Below are 19,365 nucleotides of genomic sequence, written 5' to 3'. Positions count from 1 at the left end.
TTTATATAAAAAAGAAGAGAAAAAAGACCACACAAGGTATTATAATAAAAGAGAGAAAAAAAAAATTAAAGATTCACCTTGGTCACAGACTTGAAAATAGAAAAGTTAAAGAGATGAGTGTAACTTATAGGACACATTTCAGAAAATAAAATACAACTGACATCCATATTAACGAAGAGTGCCACAAAAATAGTAGTAGGTATGTGCTATAGCGCATTTTAAACACATATTTCTTTAGCTTTATGTTCAGTCAGTATGTGTGTTTATATTTTGGTGTGACAGGAACAACAGCGGTGACGTTTCATGACAGCCTCGCCGCCCCAACGGTGCATTCTGGGTCCAACCCAAGATGGCTGCGCCCTTGCAGAAGTGCTGAAGAAGTGCCTCTCCGGAGAAATTCTCGGGATTGTGTGTGATTTCCGCGAAAACCAAAGCACCAAATCAGCTACCAGGGTCGCTGGTTTGTAGAACAAGGCCATAAGACCCCAGTCGTCGATAAGTGTGGCCGGTGCTTCGTGTGGCTGTGGCAGACTGTCCGTGTGAAGATGGGCCTCGTCTCCAGCCCCTTCCCATAGCGAAGAGCCGTGGGGAGAGGAGCCGCAGATTCCCCTGCAAACACGCACCCGTCCAGCTCGGATTTGACGGCTTTGACATACTATACAGGCTGTGGACGCTGCCCTACCATTTTCTGACCAGGATTGTTTGTGCGACCGTGTCTGTCATCGTCCGCAGACGGAGAGGTTCCTCAGCCCGGGTTGATAATCCCACCGCACCAAGGTCTGCACGCATCTGCACGCCTCGCTGCCACCACTAGCGCCATTTCTGCACATCTGCTCCGTCTCACTTTGCTCTCTGCTCGTGTTGTTTCGCAAGCAGCCTGGAGAAAAAGAGCTTTAAATAGCATTAGCCTGTCATGTTGTTTGACAGCTGCCAGCGAGAGCCAGAACCAGAGCTAGAACTAGAACCAGAGCGATAGCCAGAGTCAGAGTCAGAGCCAGAACCAGAGCCAGAGTCAGAACCAGAACCAGAACCAGAGCGATAACCAGAGTCAGAACCAGAGCCAGCCTCAGGGAGAGCTGTCACATTAGCCGCGCTAGTTGAGCTAGCACTTAGCTAGCTGACCGCTTTATTCGCTATCTGTCCTTCCAGCTGCTCGCTAGCAAAGAGCTCCAGCTGTGGACTCAACCTTAACACAGCCGGGCCGTATTAACATAGAACACACAACCCAAGTAGCCCCTCGTCTGTGGCTCGAGCAGTGTTCACCATGACATCCCCCAGGTGCTGTTGCCCTGGGTGACAGTGTGATACCAACCTGATGCTACAGTGAGGGGGCAGGCAGCTACACTGCTCAAAGCAAAAGTTCACTGTTGACCTGAAGGAATCCAGATGTGCGTGTGTTTGGTTGCAGTTGTTGTGATTTTCACTCGAGCAGGAGATTGAACACATGACTCATATACCCGTCATAAACTGGAAAACTCAGCAGCCACTGAGGTTTTTCACATTCTCAGATATTGGTGTCATAAAAGGTATTCACAACCAGCATACGCCCACTGGTGTCTTTCTCTTTTCACAGCCATAGGGTAAATGCCTCACTAGCATTACACTAGAAGTGAAACAGCAAAATGCAAGCTCAACTCTATGGCAGCAGCAGAGCTTTTCCTAGAGGAAGAGTTTTTTGCTCGGAACATCACAACTGCACTAAAAGCCCTTTAGAAGCTCGGCCATGAGTTGTGTAATTGTTTGTGTTGTTTGAATTTCTTTCATACTCATTATGATGCCTACTCTGTTTTGATATCAAAAATGTTACTCTACAAATCTTTTCTTCATTTAACAAAAAGAGCCAAACATTCCAAAACGTTAAAGGGAAAATGTACCATGTTTTATGTCCAATGGATGTCCAGACAGTGTTGATGGTAAATGTAGTCAACTGAAGCGTTCACTTATTCAGTGCAGGCTATATTGACTAGTGATAGACCGATTCATCTGGCCGATTATCTGGCATTTGGAGTTATTTGGCAGCGGCGAATATCTGCACTCACAAGGCCGATAAACTAAAAATGTCTGACCAGACATCTGCAGGCACCCTGGTCAGTGTAGCTGCTGTGGAACAATGGAAGTGCTCTCCCATGTGAGTTTTGGGTAGATGGTGAAAATGTTGGGTTGAAGCCCTGTTTTGTAACTGTCATGCATCTGGCTGTAAACATACGTATACCTGAATTTCCTATAGAGTAGAATCAATTACACATGGCTTTCTCCGTTTTGATATTGGCATTATATGTCGGCCGTCGGCAGCCCTGCTCTGTAAATCGGAATCAGCCATTTAAAAACCAATATCGGTCGTTCACTAGCAAATTAATTCCTTTCTTTTTCACTTATTGTTACCTTTTAGCTACAAACTGAACTAACCTGAAGTTCTTCCTTGATACCAGCTATCAGATTTTGCAGCTTTCTCTGTCAATATAGCTGCACTGAGGAATTTAAATTAGGAACTACCTAATCAATGAATAAGTAAACAAGATTACTACAGTGATCTGATCATGTACTGACAGTACTTGGTGTATTTTGATTTTGGTGGTCGAAGTATTGCGGTGTGTTTTTACTCTGCAGTTTATTATTTTGATCCACCACTCCATTTGAGGAACTGTATTTATTTTTCATATTGATTGAGTACCCGCCCCGAGGCTGCACGGACTCTCTGGGTCTTCCAATATTGCATAATATCGTCCTCTTGCCAGACGGTTTGGCTTTAGCATACACATACTTACAGGTGGCATCATGGTGGAGAAGACGACTCCCTCTAATTCCTCCAAGGGATGATTTTCTTAAATATAAGTCAAGAATCAGTGCAACTGAAATCTTATACATTAGGTAAGTGGAACGTGGCTAATGTATCAGGCATTTTTATCGTTGCTGTGAGAGTAAAGAGTATGTTTTTAGTGTTAGTTTCCCACCACAACAGGCCACAGAAACTCAAATGAAATCTGTGTCACTAACAAGAGCTCTCCCCCGCAGGGCCCTGATGAAAATGGACTCAGACTTGCTTCATTCGCCGGCTGTGGGCCTCGCAGAAGAAGAGGAGGCTGACATGAATGACTGGAAACTTCCACTGGCCTTCATGAAGAAACGGCACTCGGAGAAGATCGAGGGCTCCAAGGCCTTAGCACAGAGCTGGAGGATGAAGGACAGGGTAATTTCTCTGCTCATCTTATGTCTGGGGTAATTCAGCAGGTTAAGGATGTTCCCTGTGCTGAGCCGTGGTTTGAGTCTCTCTCCTGTAGCGCTGTCCATCCAGTGCTTGCTGAGTTGCTAAGGGAACCATGTTAGTTTTCATAGATGGAACTAATAAAACAGGAAATGTGGGACAGTTGATTATAATTGATGATTAATGTTTTACTTTGAGGTGAGTGTCACAGACATGCAGGGAAGGTTTAGAAACAGACTAACACGTTGTCAGTTTTGGTCTTTTCAGGAATTTCTTGACAATCAGAAAAATATAGAATACTGGAAGCCTCATCCTAAGACACTATTCTGTTATCTGCACAGTTCTTCCTAATGTTTAACCTTGACTTCAAGTTTACTCACTACTTTTGGAATTCAGCGATATCCATACATATTCATTTATGCACCTACTGCAATCGGGGAAGGTGTCACCAAGAACACGGTACCAGTACTCAGTTCAGGTACCCGCAAGGAAAAAATATGGTAACGTTTCTATAAAGGAAGAGTTTGACACTTGGACTTATTTGCTTTCTTGTGAAACACTTACATATGAGAGTGATAGGAATCAATCATATTTCCTGAAGTATTGCAAACCAAAAAGTGTCTTTGTGGTTTGCATTGTTAGTTTGGGCGCTTGGCAGCCGAGGCCCCACAGCAGAAAGATGTCTGAGGTCGTCCAAGTTTGTGTTAAGCTGTGATTGGTTCATTAAGGGTAGGGGTAGTGCTAATGATTGGTCAATTGGCCCTCCACATTACCAAAATTTCAATCCGTTAAAGAGACGAATTAGATCACTGATGCTTCACACTGTGCTTTGAGGGGACATCTGTCTTTAAACAGCCAGGACACAGCAGCAAATCACTGGCTACCCTCGTCTTTATTACAGTGCTAATTCATTACATTCTGCTGGAGGCTACCCGTGCTACGCTTTGACAGAGGAACCTCACTGCTTTCCCTCATGAATGGCCACAGTGTATTTCAGCTCTCATAAAGCTGTCGTTTGATCCACTGCGGTGCAACCAACCTTCTTCTTTCATTGCCTCGTGGCTGCAGAGCGCTAGCGTTGTAATGATGGCAAATGCTACGTAGTCATGCATAATGCTCACAAAAAATGCACCTATTGTAGAAATTCGTCTAAATGAAAATGTACCACCTTGCTGCCGTTAGGACATCAGTGGAATTACCACGCAGTGCCTGCCAAAGTGTCAGGCTTCAGGGAAATGTTGAATTAGAAGGCATCATTACATGTGACTCTGGTATTGATTTAAAAGAGGTAATAGGAGCTGGCTGAAATGGGCATTACTATCAGAAAGTCATGCTAAATCAGCGTGTAACATTTTTCACTGCTCAGAGCGTTTTCAGGCCATAGACCCTCATTTGTACACTTGTAAGAAGAATGCGTCCTTTCACATTTCTGGGCTCAGAGACCTGCGACTAAAGAGAGCGTTTTGTGTTTTATGCAGGGAGAATTTGGCTTTGAATGTAACCCTGGCGCGGGGTTAAATCCATCTTTTAAGATGGCACTAATTGCAAAATGATGGATTTGAAAAAGAATCCTTTTTTTTGGTAATGTGATTGGGATATGTATGGCAATGGATGCACTTGCAGCTTTTTTGTGTACTTAATTTTCTAAATTTGTTAGCACACTATATTTACTTGTAAGAATATTCAGGGTGCTTCTTGCCATTAGTTTAGCATTTAGCGTTTTGCAATATGACGTTTTAACCATATTGTGCAGCCCGAGTCCTGATACAGTGGAGTGTCCTTGATCTAGGGTGCATGGAGCGCCTTCAAGCTCACCTGCTATTTTGGTTCATGTATGTGCAGCAAGCGGCTGGCTGCAGTGGAATATGGATCAGAGGGTGTGCTGGGTGTGCAACGTAGTGTAGTTTACTGGTAAAATGATGATAGAAAGAAGTTTATAGATATAAATAGTTTAGTGAAGCAGTTTAAATGATTGCATCAGTCCAACACTATTTCACTCTTAATCCTACTGCAGGTCACTTTGTAAATGGTTAAATCATGTCTGAAAGTGTGATACAGTGACATTTGCTTAGTAATGCATGTCTGACGTGAGTAGAGGTGTGTGTGTGGTTATTTTGCAGCAGCCTGGTGTCGTTTGCATGTGATTTAATGAAGGTGAAAATGGTGGACAGTTGTGTGCAATGGCACTGTGCTCTGGTGCTGCAGATTTATCAACACATGTATCCTGTTGCCTTCAGATGGCTGCAGGCATTTAATGAACTGAAGGAGAAGCTTTTCATACAGACTGTAAGAATCAGTCATTCATTTATAGTCATCATTCATTTATCAGTGCAGACTGATTTACAGATGTTCCTGCTTTAATCACATTACATGTTATTTTTTGATTTAAATAGATCTACTGATTGGACAGTGCTGAATATTTATTTTTTTACATTACACATTACAAGCATTATTTGGTTATTATGTAGTTATTACTGCATACCTAGTATTTTATTTGCTTTTTAAAAATTACCGTTCCCTCTGCACTGGGCACAAGCACATTTAGGGAACCAGCTTGCACTGGTCATTGCAGTGCCCCAAAAATGGGGCCTAGAATGTTATTCTGCAGCTTTGTAGATTTTCTTTTTCAGTTGTTCATGGGTGATCACATACAGAACTTGGCCTGTAATCGCTTTGGATGATTTAAGCTGGTGGACAGTATCTTGCACTGTTAAGTTATCGAGCGAGTTGGTATGCGAACGGTTAAGCCTGGTGAGAGAGGTGTGCAGTGTAAGGCATAGAGTGGGCTGTAAATGATGTTTTGCACTGTGGGAAATTTAGAGGTCTTTCTCTTGGAGACATGTGTACACACACACACACACACACACACACACACACACACACTCTCTCACTCAGAGAGTCACACACACAACACACACACACACACTCTCACTCAGAGAGTCTGGCTGTACAATTACAAGGCCCATTGGTCAAAATGGTGTGTGTTTATTCCCCTGTTGGGCCAATGACAGCTATTCAGTTTTGTGTGTGTATTTGCAATTGGGGCACAGCTGCTTGTGTGTCCCACTTTGTGTGCAGCATGATTGTGTGTACGTTTACTACATCTGTACAGTAGAATCGTGATAACAGTCTCCAGATATACAGTATATAAGTCCAAGGTCAGCTGACCAGTGGCCCCTTGAAGGAATAAAAATCTACGTAATTGTTCATTAGAAAGCTTTCAAGAGGGCATGGAGCATTATTTTGACAGAATAGTAATTAAGGTCAGATGTTTGTCTCCAAGTATCAAGGTTACCTTATGGAGCTGTTGGACCTGTAGTGTAAAATTAAAGCGGTCAGCTTGACAGGAAGTGAATGATTTTACATTGGTTTGATTAGTTCACATCAAAAAAATTAAAATGACGCTAATTCGACTGGTGCTTTCTTTTGTTGCTTTTGGCCATTCTCACACTGAACACAGAACATGACACCTGTGTGTTGATAGCAAACGAACATGAACCTCGACCTGATAAGATGAGTGATTGCAGTAAGAGCTTTGACCAGTATTGATCCACGGGTGGTACGCTTGTTTTTAGCCTGACAGCTCACAAACGCCAACTGGCATTGTAGGTTGTAATAAAGTCAAAAGCTGGATTAGTAAAAACAGTAAGAATTCACATGAATCCCGTATGTATAATGTATAATGCATTATAACCATACACTGTAGGAACAACCTGGATTTTGTTTATTGTCAGAAAAGTTGGGACTCCAGGGAGTCTGAGAGATTTTGGAAGCATTAATGGTACTGTAGTGTAGACCCTTGCACAGGATTTACCATTACAACGTGGTGTTTGAAAGAGGCAGCAAAACATGACGACCCAGTGAAAAGGATGATGTGATTCTGAACAGTATAATAATTGAGCTCTTCTTCGTACTTATGCTGTCTTATGACTGTTGTAATGAGAGCTTACATTAACTCTAAAGATGCATTATGTATGTGGGAAAACACAGTAGCCAAAATCCAAATAAGAATGATGGAACACGTTGATTAGGCTTTTTCAGTCAGATGCTGTAAAACAAGACTGTGTCTGTTTGTTTCTGTTTACTTCAGTATTTAACAATACACTGATTAACACCTGCAGGCTTTAATTAGAAAATTGCTAGAGTGGACAAAAGTAGGCCTTTTTCACAGCAGATATCTTCACTTGTCACAGTGGACAAGGACAGGTGTTACTAACGGCATTAACAATGGCTCTGTTCTATTCAAGTGTCCTTGTAAGCCATGACAGTGTGAACAACACCAGGATCCTGAAACACGAAGCAGCTAAATGGAATTACACTATCATTCATTTTATTATTTACACCTGTGCTTTTCCTACTGTGAACTGTTGGGGATTGTTCCACAATGATTGAGATTTCTAATCTGACAAAAATGATGCGTATTTCTATCTTTGTGAGTACACACAGTTTTAGTCGTGAATCTAGAGTTCTTTTCCCTTTGGCCCCTGGGGTTTAAACATTACTTTGAAAAAAATAAACTCTCTCAAAGCTGGATGTTGACCTACCTTGCACACAGAACTATTTCTCTCCCTACCTATTATGCTTCACAATCCCCTGTGGAGCTGTAAGCTGTGTGACGTCAGAGGGGCCTGACGCAAACTTTATGTCCAGCTCTTCGTAGTCTAACACTGTGGCCTCTTTAGAAACCCTGCCAGCATTCTGTCTCCCTCTGATGCCCATTTGTCCCGGCCCGATATCCTATCAGACACAGAAATGGCGTCGTCGAGGCTTATTTTTAGGAGTATGGGAGCTGTTCAGCTTGTTCAGCGTGAAGGTGGATCAGAATTGATTTTACTTGCCGGTAACAAATGGGAAGGAATTTGTCGTTGCAGCAATTTTGTGGAGACTGGGGACATGCAAGAGGAAAGTGGAAGGTTTAAACACATGAAGCAGGATATACAGTATGATCTGAGTTTGTCTAACTGTTTTTAGCCTTTTTCATAGAATACTAAATGAGAGAAAGGTGAACTTTTGCTGTGATTTATTGACTTTATTATATTGAAAATAGCTTTGAACTACTTAGAACTTTATCCCGATCACTCTAATGAGGCACCTGTAGCAGACAACACACTTACATACATACTGTGGGCTTACTGACCTCGCCAGTGCTCCTGCTGCCTTTAATTAAGAGTCCTGTTAAGACCTGAGAGTGGGCTAATTAATAGTCTCTATAAGAAAAATATTCATGTTTAATTAACACTCTTATGACACTCTGCAGTCATTATAGGAGGCAAATGTCAGCTCAAAGAACATGCAGGAAAAAAACACTTATTATGATGAGTCAAAGCTTAGCTAACAGAAAAAGTGCACACCTCGGTTATAGTCTAAATGTGCTAAAAAATATGTAGAAAAATAAACTTTTCTGTTTTAATCTTTCTCAAGGCACATATACCTTTTTTCTATAATTTGTATTTATATGTAAGTAACATTGAGTGATTGATCTGTAGCCTTTTTCCAGAGTCACATTCTCCTGAATCCAGTCAATTTAAAACATTTTGGCTCAGCCGTTCCAGCAAAAAAGCAAAAAAATTACAGACTGAAACAAAAATGTAGCAAGTTTGAAGGCAAACCTCCGACTGAGTGCATTTACATGTCATCATGCTGCGACCACTCAAGCTATTTTGACTCAACGTGACCACAACACGGCAAACTTAAAGACGTTGGTTACCTGGATGTGATACAACAGTGTATAATGTTGGAGGTGTGTGGTTTGCAGACTAAACGCAGGAAGTTGAGCTAACAGCTCAATTTTCAGTAACTTATTCTGTTTGTACTATTCCTCTCTGCAATAATTTCCCTGATTCTCTGACCAAACAGTGGCAAATATGTCCATATTGTTATGTACACCTGTTTTTATTGAAGAATGGCAACGCAAACAAAACTTTGCTCACTCTGTGATGAACAACAGATTTTCTTTTAGATGCTTCACAGTAAAAGCCTCCCGTTCCTTCACCAGTGGAAAGCTTTTAATGTGAAGCAGCAGGAGATGTTTGGTTTGTATCAGCAGTAATGTAAAGCAGATATAAATCAGTATCCGGGCAGGCACATAAACTTCAAACTACAGAGATTCAGAGAAACTCTACAAACCGTTCAGCGCAGTTAACACGGACGAAGCCAAACGCAGGATTAGTATCTTTGCTATGTTTAGGTTTTTGGAGTATGTATGTGTGTGCATGTAAAGCCCTTAACCTGGTTTTGAGAAGCCTGATATACTGGTCTGAGTGCTCTGATAGAAATCGTGGCATGTAAACAGCCAACCCACATTTCTGATTGCTGTGTGTCATGTGGGCAGGTGCTTTGACTTTACATTACGACTGCCTTCCATTACTGCTGATTAGATGACAAAAGCAAATCTATACAATGTGCTGCATAATCCGAACACTGGTTACATGAATGTCAGCCTCTGTCCACTCACTCTGTGAGAGATTATGCAAATGCAAGGAGCCAACAAATCATTTATACAACAGGATGAAAATGTTCCTCTATGTTCCATGTAAATGTCACATCTCAAATACGACCACAGCCCAGATAACACTGTTGTGTCTGTGTCCATTTTTATTGGCAGTGGAGTGTTTTCCGTTCTTCTCACTAGCACAACACGTTCACTAGGATTCACCATGTCCTCTATGATATTCTGTCACAAAATTTGAGTATTTATCAGGGGCCATTATCTCCCCTGATGCCCACAGCACTGTTGTTATTAACACAGTGACAGCACATTGTTGTTGAAACACTTTGTTACAGCAGAATGTTGAATCGTCAAAGCAGTTTGTAGCTGTGTGAAAACAGCCTGCGGGCGGTTGTAAAACAATGTTCTTTCCTGAGATTTTAAAATTGAACATATCAGGTCATTTGTCATTTATGTGACCTCCCTTTTGGACTTACACATGGCTCAAGGGTACTCCAGGTTTTGGTCTTAATTTTAAGGAAGGCTGGGGTTTTAACTGTATTTAAATATTGAATATAAGTTCAGATTTATTATTAGGTAGATATTAGGTTTCATTTTTGCAGTCAGAGTGTGTCACTGTGGCTCAGGGTGGTCGCCAGACAACCTGTACAACTCTGGACAGCTTTTCGTCACACACAAGATTAATTAAAATTTCTCTCATATCCCTCCCTGCTGGTTTTCACACGTGCATTGCCTGCTGGGTTTTTCATCTTGGAATAATAAAATCAATAAGTCATCAATATCCAAGCTCATTGTAATAATGTGGCAATGAGACAGGTGGTCTATGCGGCTTAATCTTCTGCATCATTAGTTGAATTCAATCAATGCACACAGTTCATTAGGCAGCATATAGACTTTCAGCCACAGAGACACGAAAACAAACATGTTTGCAAATTACTGGAAATGATTGCATGCCAGTGATTTTGTATTGGTGTTGAATTAATGCAGCGGGGTTAGCATAGTGAGTATGCGGGACCGTGCCAAAACAAAAAAGACCACTTGTAAACAAGCTCCCACCGTGCTCCCAAGATGCAGTCCTTTTTTTTGTTCCATTTTTTAAATAGATTTTTACACCCTTCAACAACAGTAAACAGTAAAAACATACAAAGAAAGGAATATGACAGGACAGCAATAAATAACACATACAGGTGAATTATTCAGCCGTTGTCTTTAAGGGACAAGGAGTCTGTGAAAGATGATTTTCTGACACTGGCCTTCACCTGACCTCTGACCTCCCTCTGGGTTAAGAGCAGGCTCAATTTGTTCATATCCGCCTGATGTTTTTCTACACCTGTGGGACTTTTGGATTTCCAAAGATTTCATGTATCCTCAAAAAAAAAAAAAAGTGTGGTTTTATCGAGCCCATTAGTTGCTTGGAAATGACTGCCTCCGTTTTTATCATCTTTCATTTCCTCTTTGTATCATCGTAATTAGGGGAGGGATAATGCTGATGGGTTTTTATTGGGAATGAAGATTAATGTACAGTAGTGCTCGCTGTCTTCTAGTGGAGATGGATGTGAACCGTGTCATGTTTTTCTGGCTCATAGAAAGCTTGAAATGGTCTGACTTTGTCATCACAGTCAAACCTGTGTACCCATCTCAATGCTTTTATTAGGTTTGCAGTACAGACTGTTTGAGGTGTCCTTTTATCTTTTTAGAATAAAGTGATATTCTTTTCATTTCTAGGAACTGGATCAGTGATGGATTTTGTTTGTAATCCATCATGCATTTCTTTCCACCAGGCTTTTTTATTTTTTATTTAAATGTGTGTAACTGAGTAAGCTGTACACTGTTGCTGGAAAAGCAGTTGTCCCTCCTTGGATATATGAATATTCAAATTATTGTGCAGTCAGACAGCAAAAAGTGTAGGTGTACAGTATGTCTGCAGTATACCCTTAGTGCCTATACTTATATTTTCAGTCACACACATCTATTGATGTTGCTCGTGGGAACTTGACCGAAGTATGCAGAATCTTCTTTTTCTCTTTTCCCTTACATCTGCAAATACCCATACAGTCAAAGGCCTCGCTATGCTTGGAACAAAGTCATCTCACAGCTTTTTAAATTCCCTTTCCAACAGTGTAATACTGGGACGGTTTTATTTGAGAATTTTTGTAAATTGACAATTACGCAGCGCTCGGTCAATTGTGCGGAAGTGTGAAAGTAGGTCAGGATTGATAATCTCTCTCACACTTCGTTTTTCATTCTTCACACAACTACTTCTGTCACTTTTTGTTAATGGTCTTTGTATGAAAAGGTTTCTCTGACAAAAATCAACAAAAAATATATTTTCCCTTGTATTTTATTCATAAAAAAAAAAATTCTCCTGAGGAAGGTATAATCTGTGCAGAACATGCATATTTCCTTTTGTGAAGTAAACTCATGTCTTTGTGCATTAATACCACAATTGATTCATTTTTCATCTCACCAATTTGAATCCTCACATATTTGCATCGCTAATATGCTATTTAGAAAGCAGGGCGATGGCTGATGATGCGAAATCAAAACAAGGAAAAGACGTCTATAATTCCACATTATATTCCACTGAACATTACAATCTAATATACATGGGTATCTTAGCCAGTAACATATTGTTCTAGCTGGAATTCTTATTAATTAATAAAATAGAAAAATACATTAGGTTATGCTGTAGTTTTCAGATTGTGACGATGTGTATTTAAAGGAAACAAGGGGAAACCTGTCGAATGCCTCTTATCAGCCTCTCGATGGCGGGATCAGCCAGTGCTGATTAACCAGTTGGACAGTTATCTGTCATTTTGACTGATTAAATCTGTCTATCACTATTTTCGTAAAACACTACGAATGCATTTGACAGGAGGGACTTGTAAGTGGTCATACGTTGTGTGTGTTAAAAAGACACTTAAGAGAGACAGAATTGTTGGAGGAGGACTGGGGGAGGCAGTGTGATGCAGCCAGGAGGATGCTATGATGTCAGGCTGTTAGCCCTGACATTGATTGTAGGCATTTTGTTTCAAGTACCCCTGAACCCTTAGAACTAAACAAAAATATTTACAACATTCCATTTTTTAGATAAAAAAAAAAAAAACACACTCTTTGTATTTGTAGTCCAACTCTGTTAGGTGCTCTCTTCAGCTGAAGCGTCCAATATATGACCTGTTGCTGCCAGCTAACCATAGCACGCCCGGAGGAGATCGATGCTCTTCACCATTTTAATAACCTTCATTTAGTGCGGGCCTAACAAATGGAATAATCAGGGACCATTGATCGACGTAGCGAGCGGTGCTGGGGGCTTAAAAGGACGCAGAGGGAAAGGGCTGGAAAGTCCCCTGGAGTCCCGTGCAGTTATTAATGAGAGGAAGACGGCAACCAATTATATGCACAGGCCTAAACGGAAGGAAAGGCACACACCCTCACATGCACGTAGTGCTCCTCTATCACATCCCTTTTTATCGGAGCAAAGGGTAGTACTTTTGGGTTTGAAAAAGTGAGGTGTTGTGAATGCACATACAAGGAGTTTGTGCATTCTTGTGATGCACACAATCTGTCTTTTCTCTCCTCCTCCTTTTCCTACATTATTCTTTCTCCTCACACAGATTACTTGATTATTGGAAATCCATGAGGTCTGGCATAGCTGTTTTCAAATCTAATTTTGTTTAGGCTCTCCTCTCAGATGTAATGCTAACAGTCAAAGCCCATTTGATAAAAAGCCACTTGTTATAGGTCAACAGTGAGGATCTTGGCTTTGCTATCCCTGCTCTCCTTCTGCTTTACTCAGCTTTCACCCCTTCATCTTACTGTCACTGTCTGTGTGTGCGTTTTTCTAAGGCTGCAGTTGACTATTATGTTGATTAATCTAAACCATTTTGATTTATTGATCAGAAGTTGTCAAAATGCCCACCATAAATTCCATAAAGTGTTGATGTCTTCTAATTTTTCTGTCCAACCAACATTTCACAACTCTTAAGAATAAACCAACAGATTTTGTACTGTATAATGTTGTTTCCACGGTTCAGATTCCAAAAGCAATGCCTTGGTATTTGTGAAATGGTATGCTAATTAGTTAGTTGGAAGTAGCAAGAGATGACTTACAGGAAGTGAAAAAGTTCAAAGGCTCCAAAATGTTGGCAGAAGAATATAGAACACGTTAACTATGTGTTAAAATGTTCACACTTTGTGTTTTGAAAAAAGAAACAACTGACCCCAAGCACAACCTGAATTCCAGTCTAAATTTTAGCGAGGAACTTTACTTCGAACTGAAAAACTTTGCTAAAGTTCATCTCATCTCATGGTCTGTGTCAGCGGATGGAGTTTTGAACAGCTTGTTTGTCGTGGAGGTCTAGTTGAATTACATGATGCTGACTGAACTCCATATGCTGATGAAGACCATGAGATACTGTTGAAAGCCTCAGAAAAAGCCAGTAAGCTGAGCTTGAGTCTAGCTTTGTCTGCATCATTCAGGTTTATTTTAACTTTATAGGAACTACACACAAATGAACAAGGTCTAAGGTCTGACAATGTATCCCATGGAAGAATGTACTTTCTCGCCCAGTAGAGATTCTGAAAACCACACCCACCAGGAAACAATCTGCGCCACAATATGCAACCTAGGGCAGAAACGCTACCAAAAACATTGGATTTCAGCATGTCAAATGAATATTCTAGAAGCCTATGTCTACCAGAGGGGAAAGCGTACATTGACAAACTCAATACTGTGGGTCTATCTCAGTGTCCCTTCTCCTGACCTCGCTTTACTTGGAGAAATGATCCCATTGAATGGCTATTTGATCAAATCATAAGATCATCATTTAACCTGATGAAGATCAAAACCAGGGCTTGCATAGCTTAGTTAGCTTAGGATCCCACAGTTTTCCCATTCCTCTTGCTGATGCCTCCCTTCCCATTGCCTGTATCCACTTCTGTTTCAGTTCGACAGCTTATAAAAACTTGGTTCTGGGTTCTTCACCCTGTTGGTAGTGCGTCCCACCACACAGCTGCTTTTAGGCATTTTTCTGTTGTTTGCTTACATATAGAAAGTGACAAGGAAGCACCTTCACGCAATACAAAGACAATGAAGAGAGATGAATTGTGGGCGGGACTTGATTGTGCTCTGTCCCTACAGATTGACCGCCATTTTACCTCATAGCCAACCGGTTATTTCCAGACCTGGTTGATAAATGGACTACTTGTTTTTGTTTTCAGCATTGTTGTTTTCAGAGCGTTTGTGTGAGGTAATACGTTGAATGAACAAGCAGATAAATCAATGAGAATAATGCGGACCACATCTGTGCCGTCGCAGGCGAATGCCACGTCTCGCCCCGATGATGAGCTGGAACAGAAAAACACCATCCCTCATTCATCTTTATTATTCTCATGCAAATGAATATCCAATGTATTATAAATTGCCTCCGTTGGATGCTGGACGGAAGCAAATGATTTCAGCAGGGTTGTTTATATTTGGGTGTTAATTATTTCACCATCTTGAGCCACTTAATTGTAATTATGCCCGACAACAAGGTGATACCACTTTGATGGCATTAGTCTCTTGTCTGTACCACAGGTGACGAGTTTGACGGCTACTCGGTTAAGTACTTATTTCTGTGGCTTTTGTGTATTTGGAGTAAAAAAATGTTGGTCCTTGTTGTCCTGAAAATGAAATGATAGCTTATCCTCAAGAGAGTCAACACTTTTCTTTGGCATTTACCTACCATGACAGTAACATCATCTCTCTCTCTTAAGACTTGTATTAATATGTTTTCAAAGTGTGCTGTCATCTCAGCTGTTGTATTTTAAAGGGCAAACCTGCCGTCGTTCTTACCGGTTGAGTCTGTGTCTTTCTTGTCTGTCTTTTAGCTATAAATGTCTTTTCCCAGGATATCGGTGTAGATATTTTGCAGCCCATGCAGGGCTTACATAGAACAGGCAAACTGACATGCATATTAGCAGTTAAATCCTCTATAGTGCCGACATTTGGGTTCAGTCTTTCCGTTTTTTAACATGTTGTTCACATTGTTCATTTATTCAAGTGATACACTTGGGTGTTGTGTAAGGAGATTGCACTTCTGTTTTGAGCTGTGAAAAAAAAATAGCTTACAATAAGCTGTTCTTTCTGTCAACAGTGGATCTAACTTCATCACACCTTCCGAAGAGTGAGATGAAGAAATTAAGTTTGAACAAGATCATGGGAAATGCCTCATAGAGTGTAAATAAATATACTATCAAGTGCCACCCTTTGCCTCCAAAACAGCTTGAGTCTTCATTGAATTTTCTGTCACTGAGGTCCTGAGCAGTGTGTCAGAGGACATTGGATCATTCTTGAAGGGAAGCCTCCAGTTCTTTGAAGAATGAAGGAAGTGAAAATCTTTACAGTAGTTCCCATGAAACCTCTCTGAGTTTTAGATCTTGTGAATGGGGGAGGTTGTGGTTGGCTTTTAGCTTCTTTCTAGCGTTCATGAAACAACTCCTGCGCAGTCATTGGATTTTAGGATACCAGATACAGATTGACAAATTGGCAACAGACAAATGTGTTTTTGAGGTGTCCTCTGGCTTTCCCCTGGCATATGTCTGTCTTAAAGTTAGGATTAAATGACTTATATGGCCAAATGGCATCTATTATATTGCTTATTAATCCAGGTTACTTGTTTCCCTTGCAGGTGTATGTCTTGTGTTGGCCCTGATTGGTTTATTTTTTCCATCACTGCAATAAATGTCATCTTCACAATTCACAAGTTCACAATAGCCAGTTAATGTGTTAATTTGTGTCTGTGGTAAATTTTGATGCTAGAATATTTAGTGTTTAACAGCCATTGTAATTAGTGATAATCAACTTGTCATTCCTAGATGTTCCTAACTGAAGATGAAACAAAGTAAATTTTTTTCTAGCACCATCACCTTGACTAAACCCCATGGTAAATGTTTTTTTTGTGTTCAGTCAAAAGGTGACTCACAAGAATGGAGGCCCCTGTTGCAGCTTTTTTCCCCTTGGTTTTGGATTTGGTAAAGAGCAACTGTTGGTCACTTTGCTCCAAGTTATATTTTTTTGCCATGCCAGAGCAACAGCTTGGTGACGAATTGGGCAGATTGTTCAGTCTTTGACCAAAGGGAACAGTCTGATGAAAGTCTTGGTTTGCTAGTTGGTTGGTTGTTCCGCCACTTTAGTCCAGACTGAAATATTGCAGCATGTATTGGACTGATTGCAATGATATTTGGTACAGACATTCATTTTTTCCAACTTTGTTAATCCCCTGACTTTTCATCTAGCACCATCATCCTGTAAAATTTAATGTATGACCCTTACTGTAGAGCACTTTGTTTAGTTGTAATTAGCAAATGTGTGCATGCTGGCACACTAAGTAAGTTGTTGAACATGGTAAGCATTACAACAGCTAAACATTAGCATGTGAACATTGTCATTGTTGGCACGCCGTCATTAGCATTTGCCTCAAGTGCAGCCTCACAGAGCTGCCACTGTAGCTGTACACTCTTAGTCTTGTCTGGGAGTATCACGCTACTGTAAGCAGTGTAAATTTGTTGAGTTTCCGTTTCTGTTCGCCAGGATGGGTTCCCGTACACCATGCAGGGGGGAAAAGGGGGAGGGTTGAGGAGGTCAGGTGAAAATGAATGACGCGATGTGATGCAGTGTCCCTGTGTGTGTGCAGGTGCAGGTGCATGTACATGTCGAGTCTCGTCCTGCTAGCACACTGACCTTTTACTCTGTCGGTGGGAAAGCAGAGGGCGCCTTAATTACCTTCACAACAACAGCCCTTCTAACCCTGCTCAGCCACAGGATGTCACGAAACCCACTGTATACACACCACATGTGCTCTGTAAGTCTGCATTACACAAAGAAACAGTACTGCGGAAGGTCACTGTGCACTATTGCATTGACCTACATGTGTTGTGCTATCAGATGGTTATATCTCTCATTATGTGTGTGTGTGTGTGTATAAAGTTGTTGTCATTTCTGTACCCCAGTATTGAGATTTATAGACAGTGAATGTATCAGTTTTCAGAATTTTGAGCCATGTTAGCATAGTAGCTCTAGGGATGGCAAGTTTGCTGTCTTTTTTTTTCCTGACAAAAAAAAAAGGTCCAGATCGCTTTATTTGACCTGATTTCAGCAAAACTGTAACCAAGGAGCTGCAAGACAGAAATGAGCCCTGTGGGGAACCCTGCATGTAGCCGACCTACGGCTAATTGGAGCCAGGAGGACATTCAGGGCCTCTTGAAGTTAAAGCGCCATCTGTTACAGGGTAAACACTATCAAGCTTTGATTCACAAAGTGACATGATGATGAAACAGTGATTGGTCAGCTCGGGTCAGGCAGTGCCATCAGCAAACTGCTGAGTTGATGGTCAGATCAGTGGCAGAGAAAGAGAAAGTTATGGACCAGTATTCCAGTGACCCTCCTTTAACATGATTAGCCTATTAACTAAACCAAAAAAAAAAACAAAAAACAAAGAATACAGTAAAGCACATTTCTTACTTTTTAACACAACATTAATGTTGACATAGAACTCTGGCACGAGTTATGCTGTCACTAGTGTACATTTTGTGCTGTTATAAAACACACAGCTGTGTAAAAATGACAGATCCGTTCAGAGAATATATTCATGACTAGCTGTGAAATGTTTCATGAAGCCTTGGATGATAGCAAAGCCATTGTTGTGACAGGGGCGCAATTACAAACATCATATGTTGGTTTTGAATTTTATTTGAGCAAACTCAAGAAACACTGAGCCTGATGGATACAAGGAGAATAGTACTAGATAAAGTCCTCATTTCAGTCATCACTGATTAGAAACTACAATGTTTCAGTAATTGCCTGGTGCACTTGGTGTGAGCTGTCCACTGCTTAATCTGTGGAGAAGAAAGACCATGTCCGAATAGATTTTTTTTAATGGAAAAACCATTTGTTTTAAGTAGGAGGACAAGCATTGGATTGTTGTTTTTTGGCAGAATGGGGATCTGTCAGGAATGTTACGTTATATATTTACTATGATGCACGAAGAAAAGATTTTCTGAGGCGCTCACAGTGAAGATGGAGTGATGGCTCACTGCTACTGCAATGTGTAATTTGCAGTCTAGGACACTTGTGTTGCCTGATCAAGCCTGTGTGTGTGTGTCAGGACTTGCCACATAACCCATGGATCAATGGTTGTTCTATTTCAGATGGCCTGTGTGTGTTTCCGCTCACTTCCTTCCCCAGTGGTCTTCTGTGTCGTGGTTCATTACCTTGTGTGGTTTCAGCCGGTTGTTGTGATTCTACTCTGCCATTTTGACATTTATTTGTTGAAACACAGACCTTTGCTTGATCTGACAGTGACAAACCTTTGAGGCAGCAGGTTAGATCCCTCAATGGAGTGACATTAGTGTTCGTTATAATGGAATCTCTGCATCAGATGAAAATGTGAAAGGGAAGAGAATAACTCCTTTCTCAGTAACTACTGTTGAGCTCCTCCTGGGCAAGATACTTAACCTTCACCGCTCCACTGGAGCTTCAGCGGCCAGCAGCAACAGAATGTGGTTTACTGGAAAGCTCCCAGGACGGACCTGAGTACAAGCATGTGTGCTCAGTTTTAAAGATTTAATGTGGTGTTGAAAAGCATTAAGAATGAATCCACTTGTCTGTTTTGATTTGAGCTAGGGCTGGGCGATATGGCTTAAAAATAAAATCTCATATTTTTTTACACCAAAC

The 19,365-nt window shown here is 41.0% G+C and overlaps 1 protein-coding gene across 1 annotated transcript in view; it reads left to right on the top strand.

The window, feature by feature from the left end:
• The first annotated feature begins 336 nt into the window (after positions 1-336).
• rptor (regulatory associated protein of MTOR, complex 1) overlaps positions 337-19,365 on the top strand; it is a 182,454-nt gene continuing 163,425 nt past the window's right edge. The window contains exons 1-2 of the mRNA XM_035659536.1: positions 337-777; positions 3,013-3,187. Of these exons, the coding sequence (XP_035515429.1) occupies positions 3,020-3,187 (168 nt within the window). The 5' untranslated portion in view covers positions 337-777; positions 3,013-3,019. The remainder of the gene's footprint in view (positions 778-3,012; positions 3,188-19,365) is intronic.

This window comes from Morone saxatilis, unplaced genomic scaffold (assembly GCF_004916995.1).
Source record: "Morone saxatilis isolate NCDOM2014 unplaced genomic scaffold, NCSU_SB_2.0 Contig17, whole genome shotgun sequence".
NCBI classification, from domain to species: domain Eukaryota; kingdom Metazoa; phylum Chordata; class Actinopteri; family Moronidae; genus Morone; species Morone saxatilis.
Note: the sequence above shows the minus strand (reverse complement) of the source record. Positions and strands in the feature narration are given on the sequence as shown.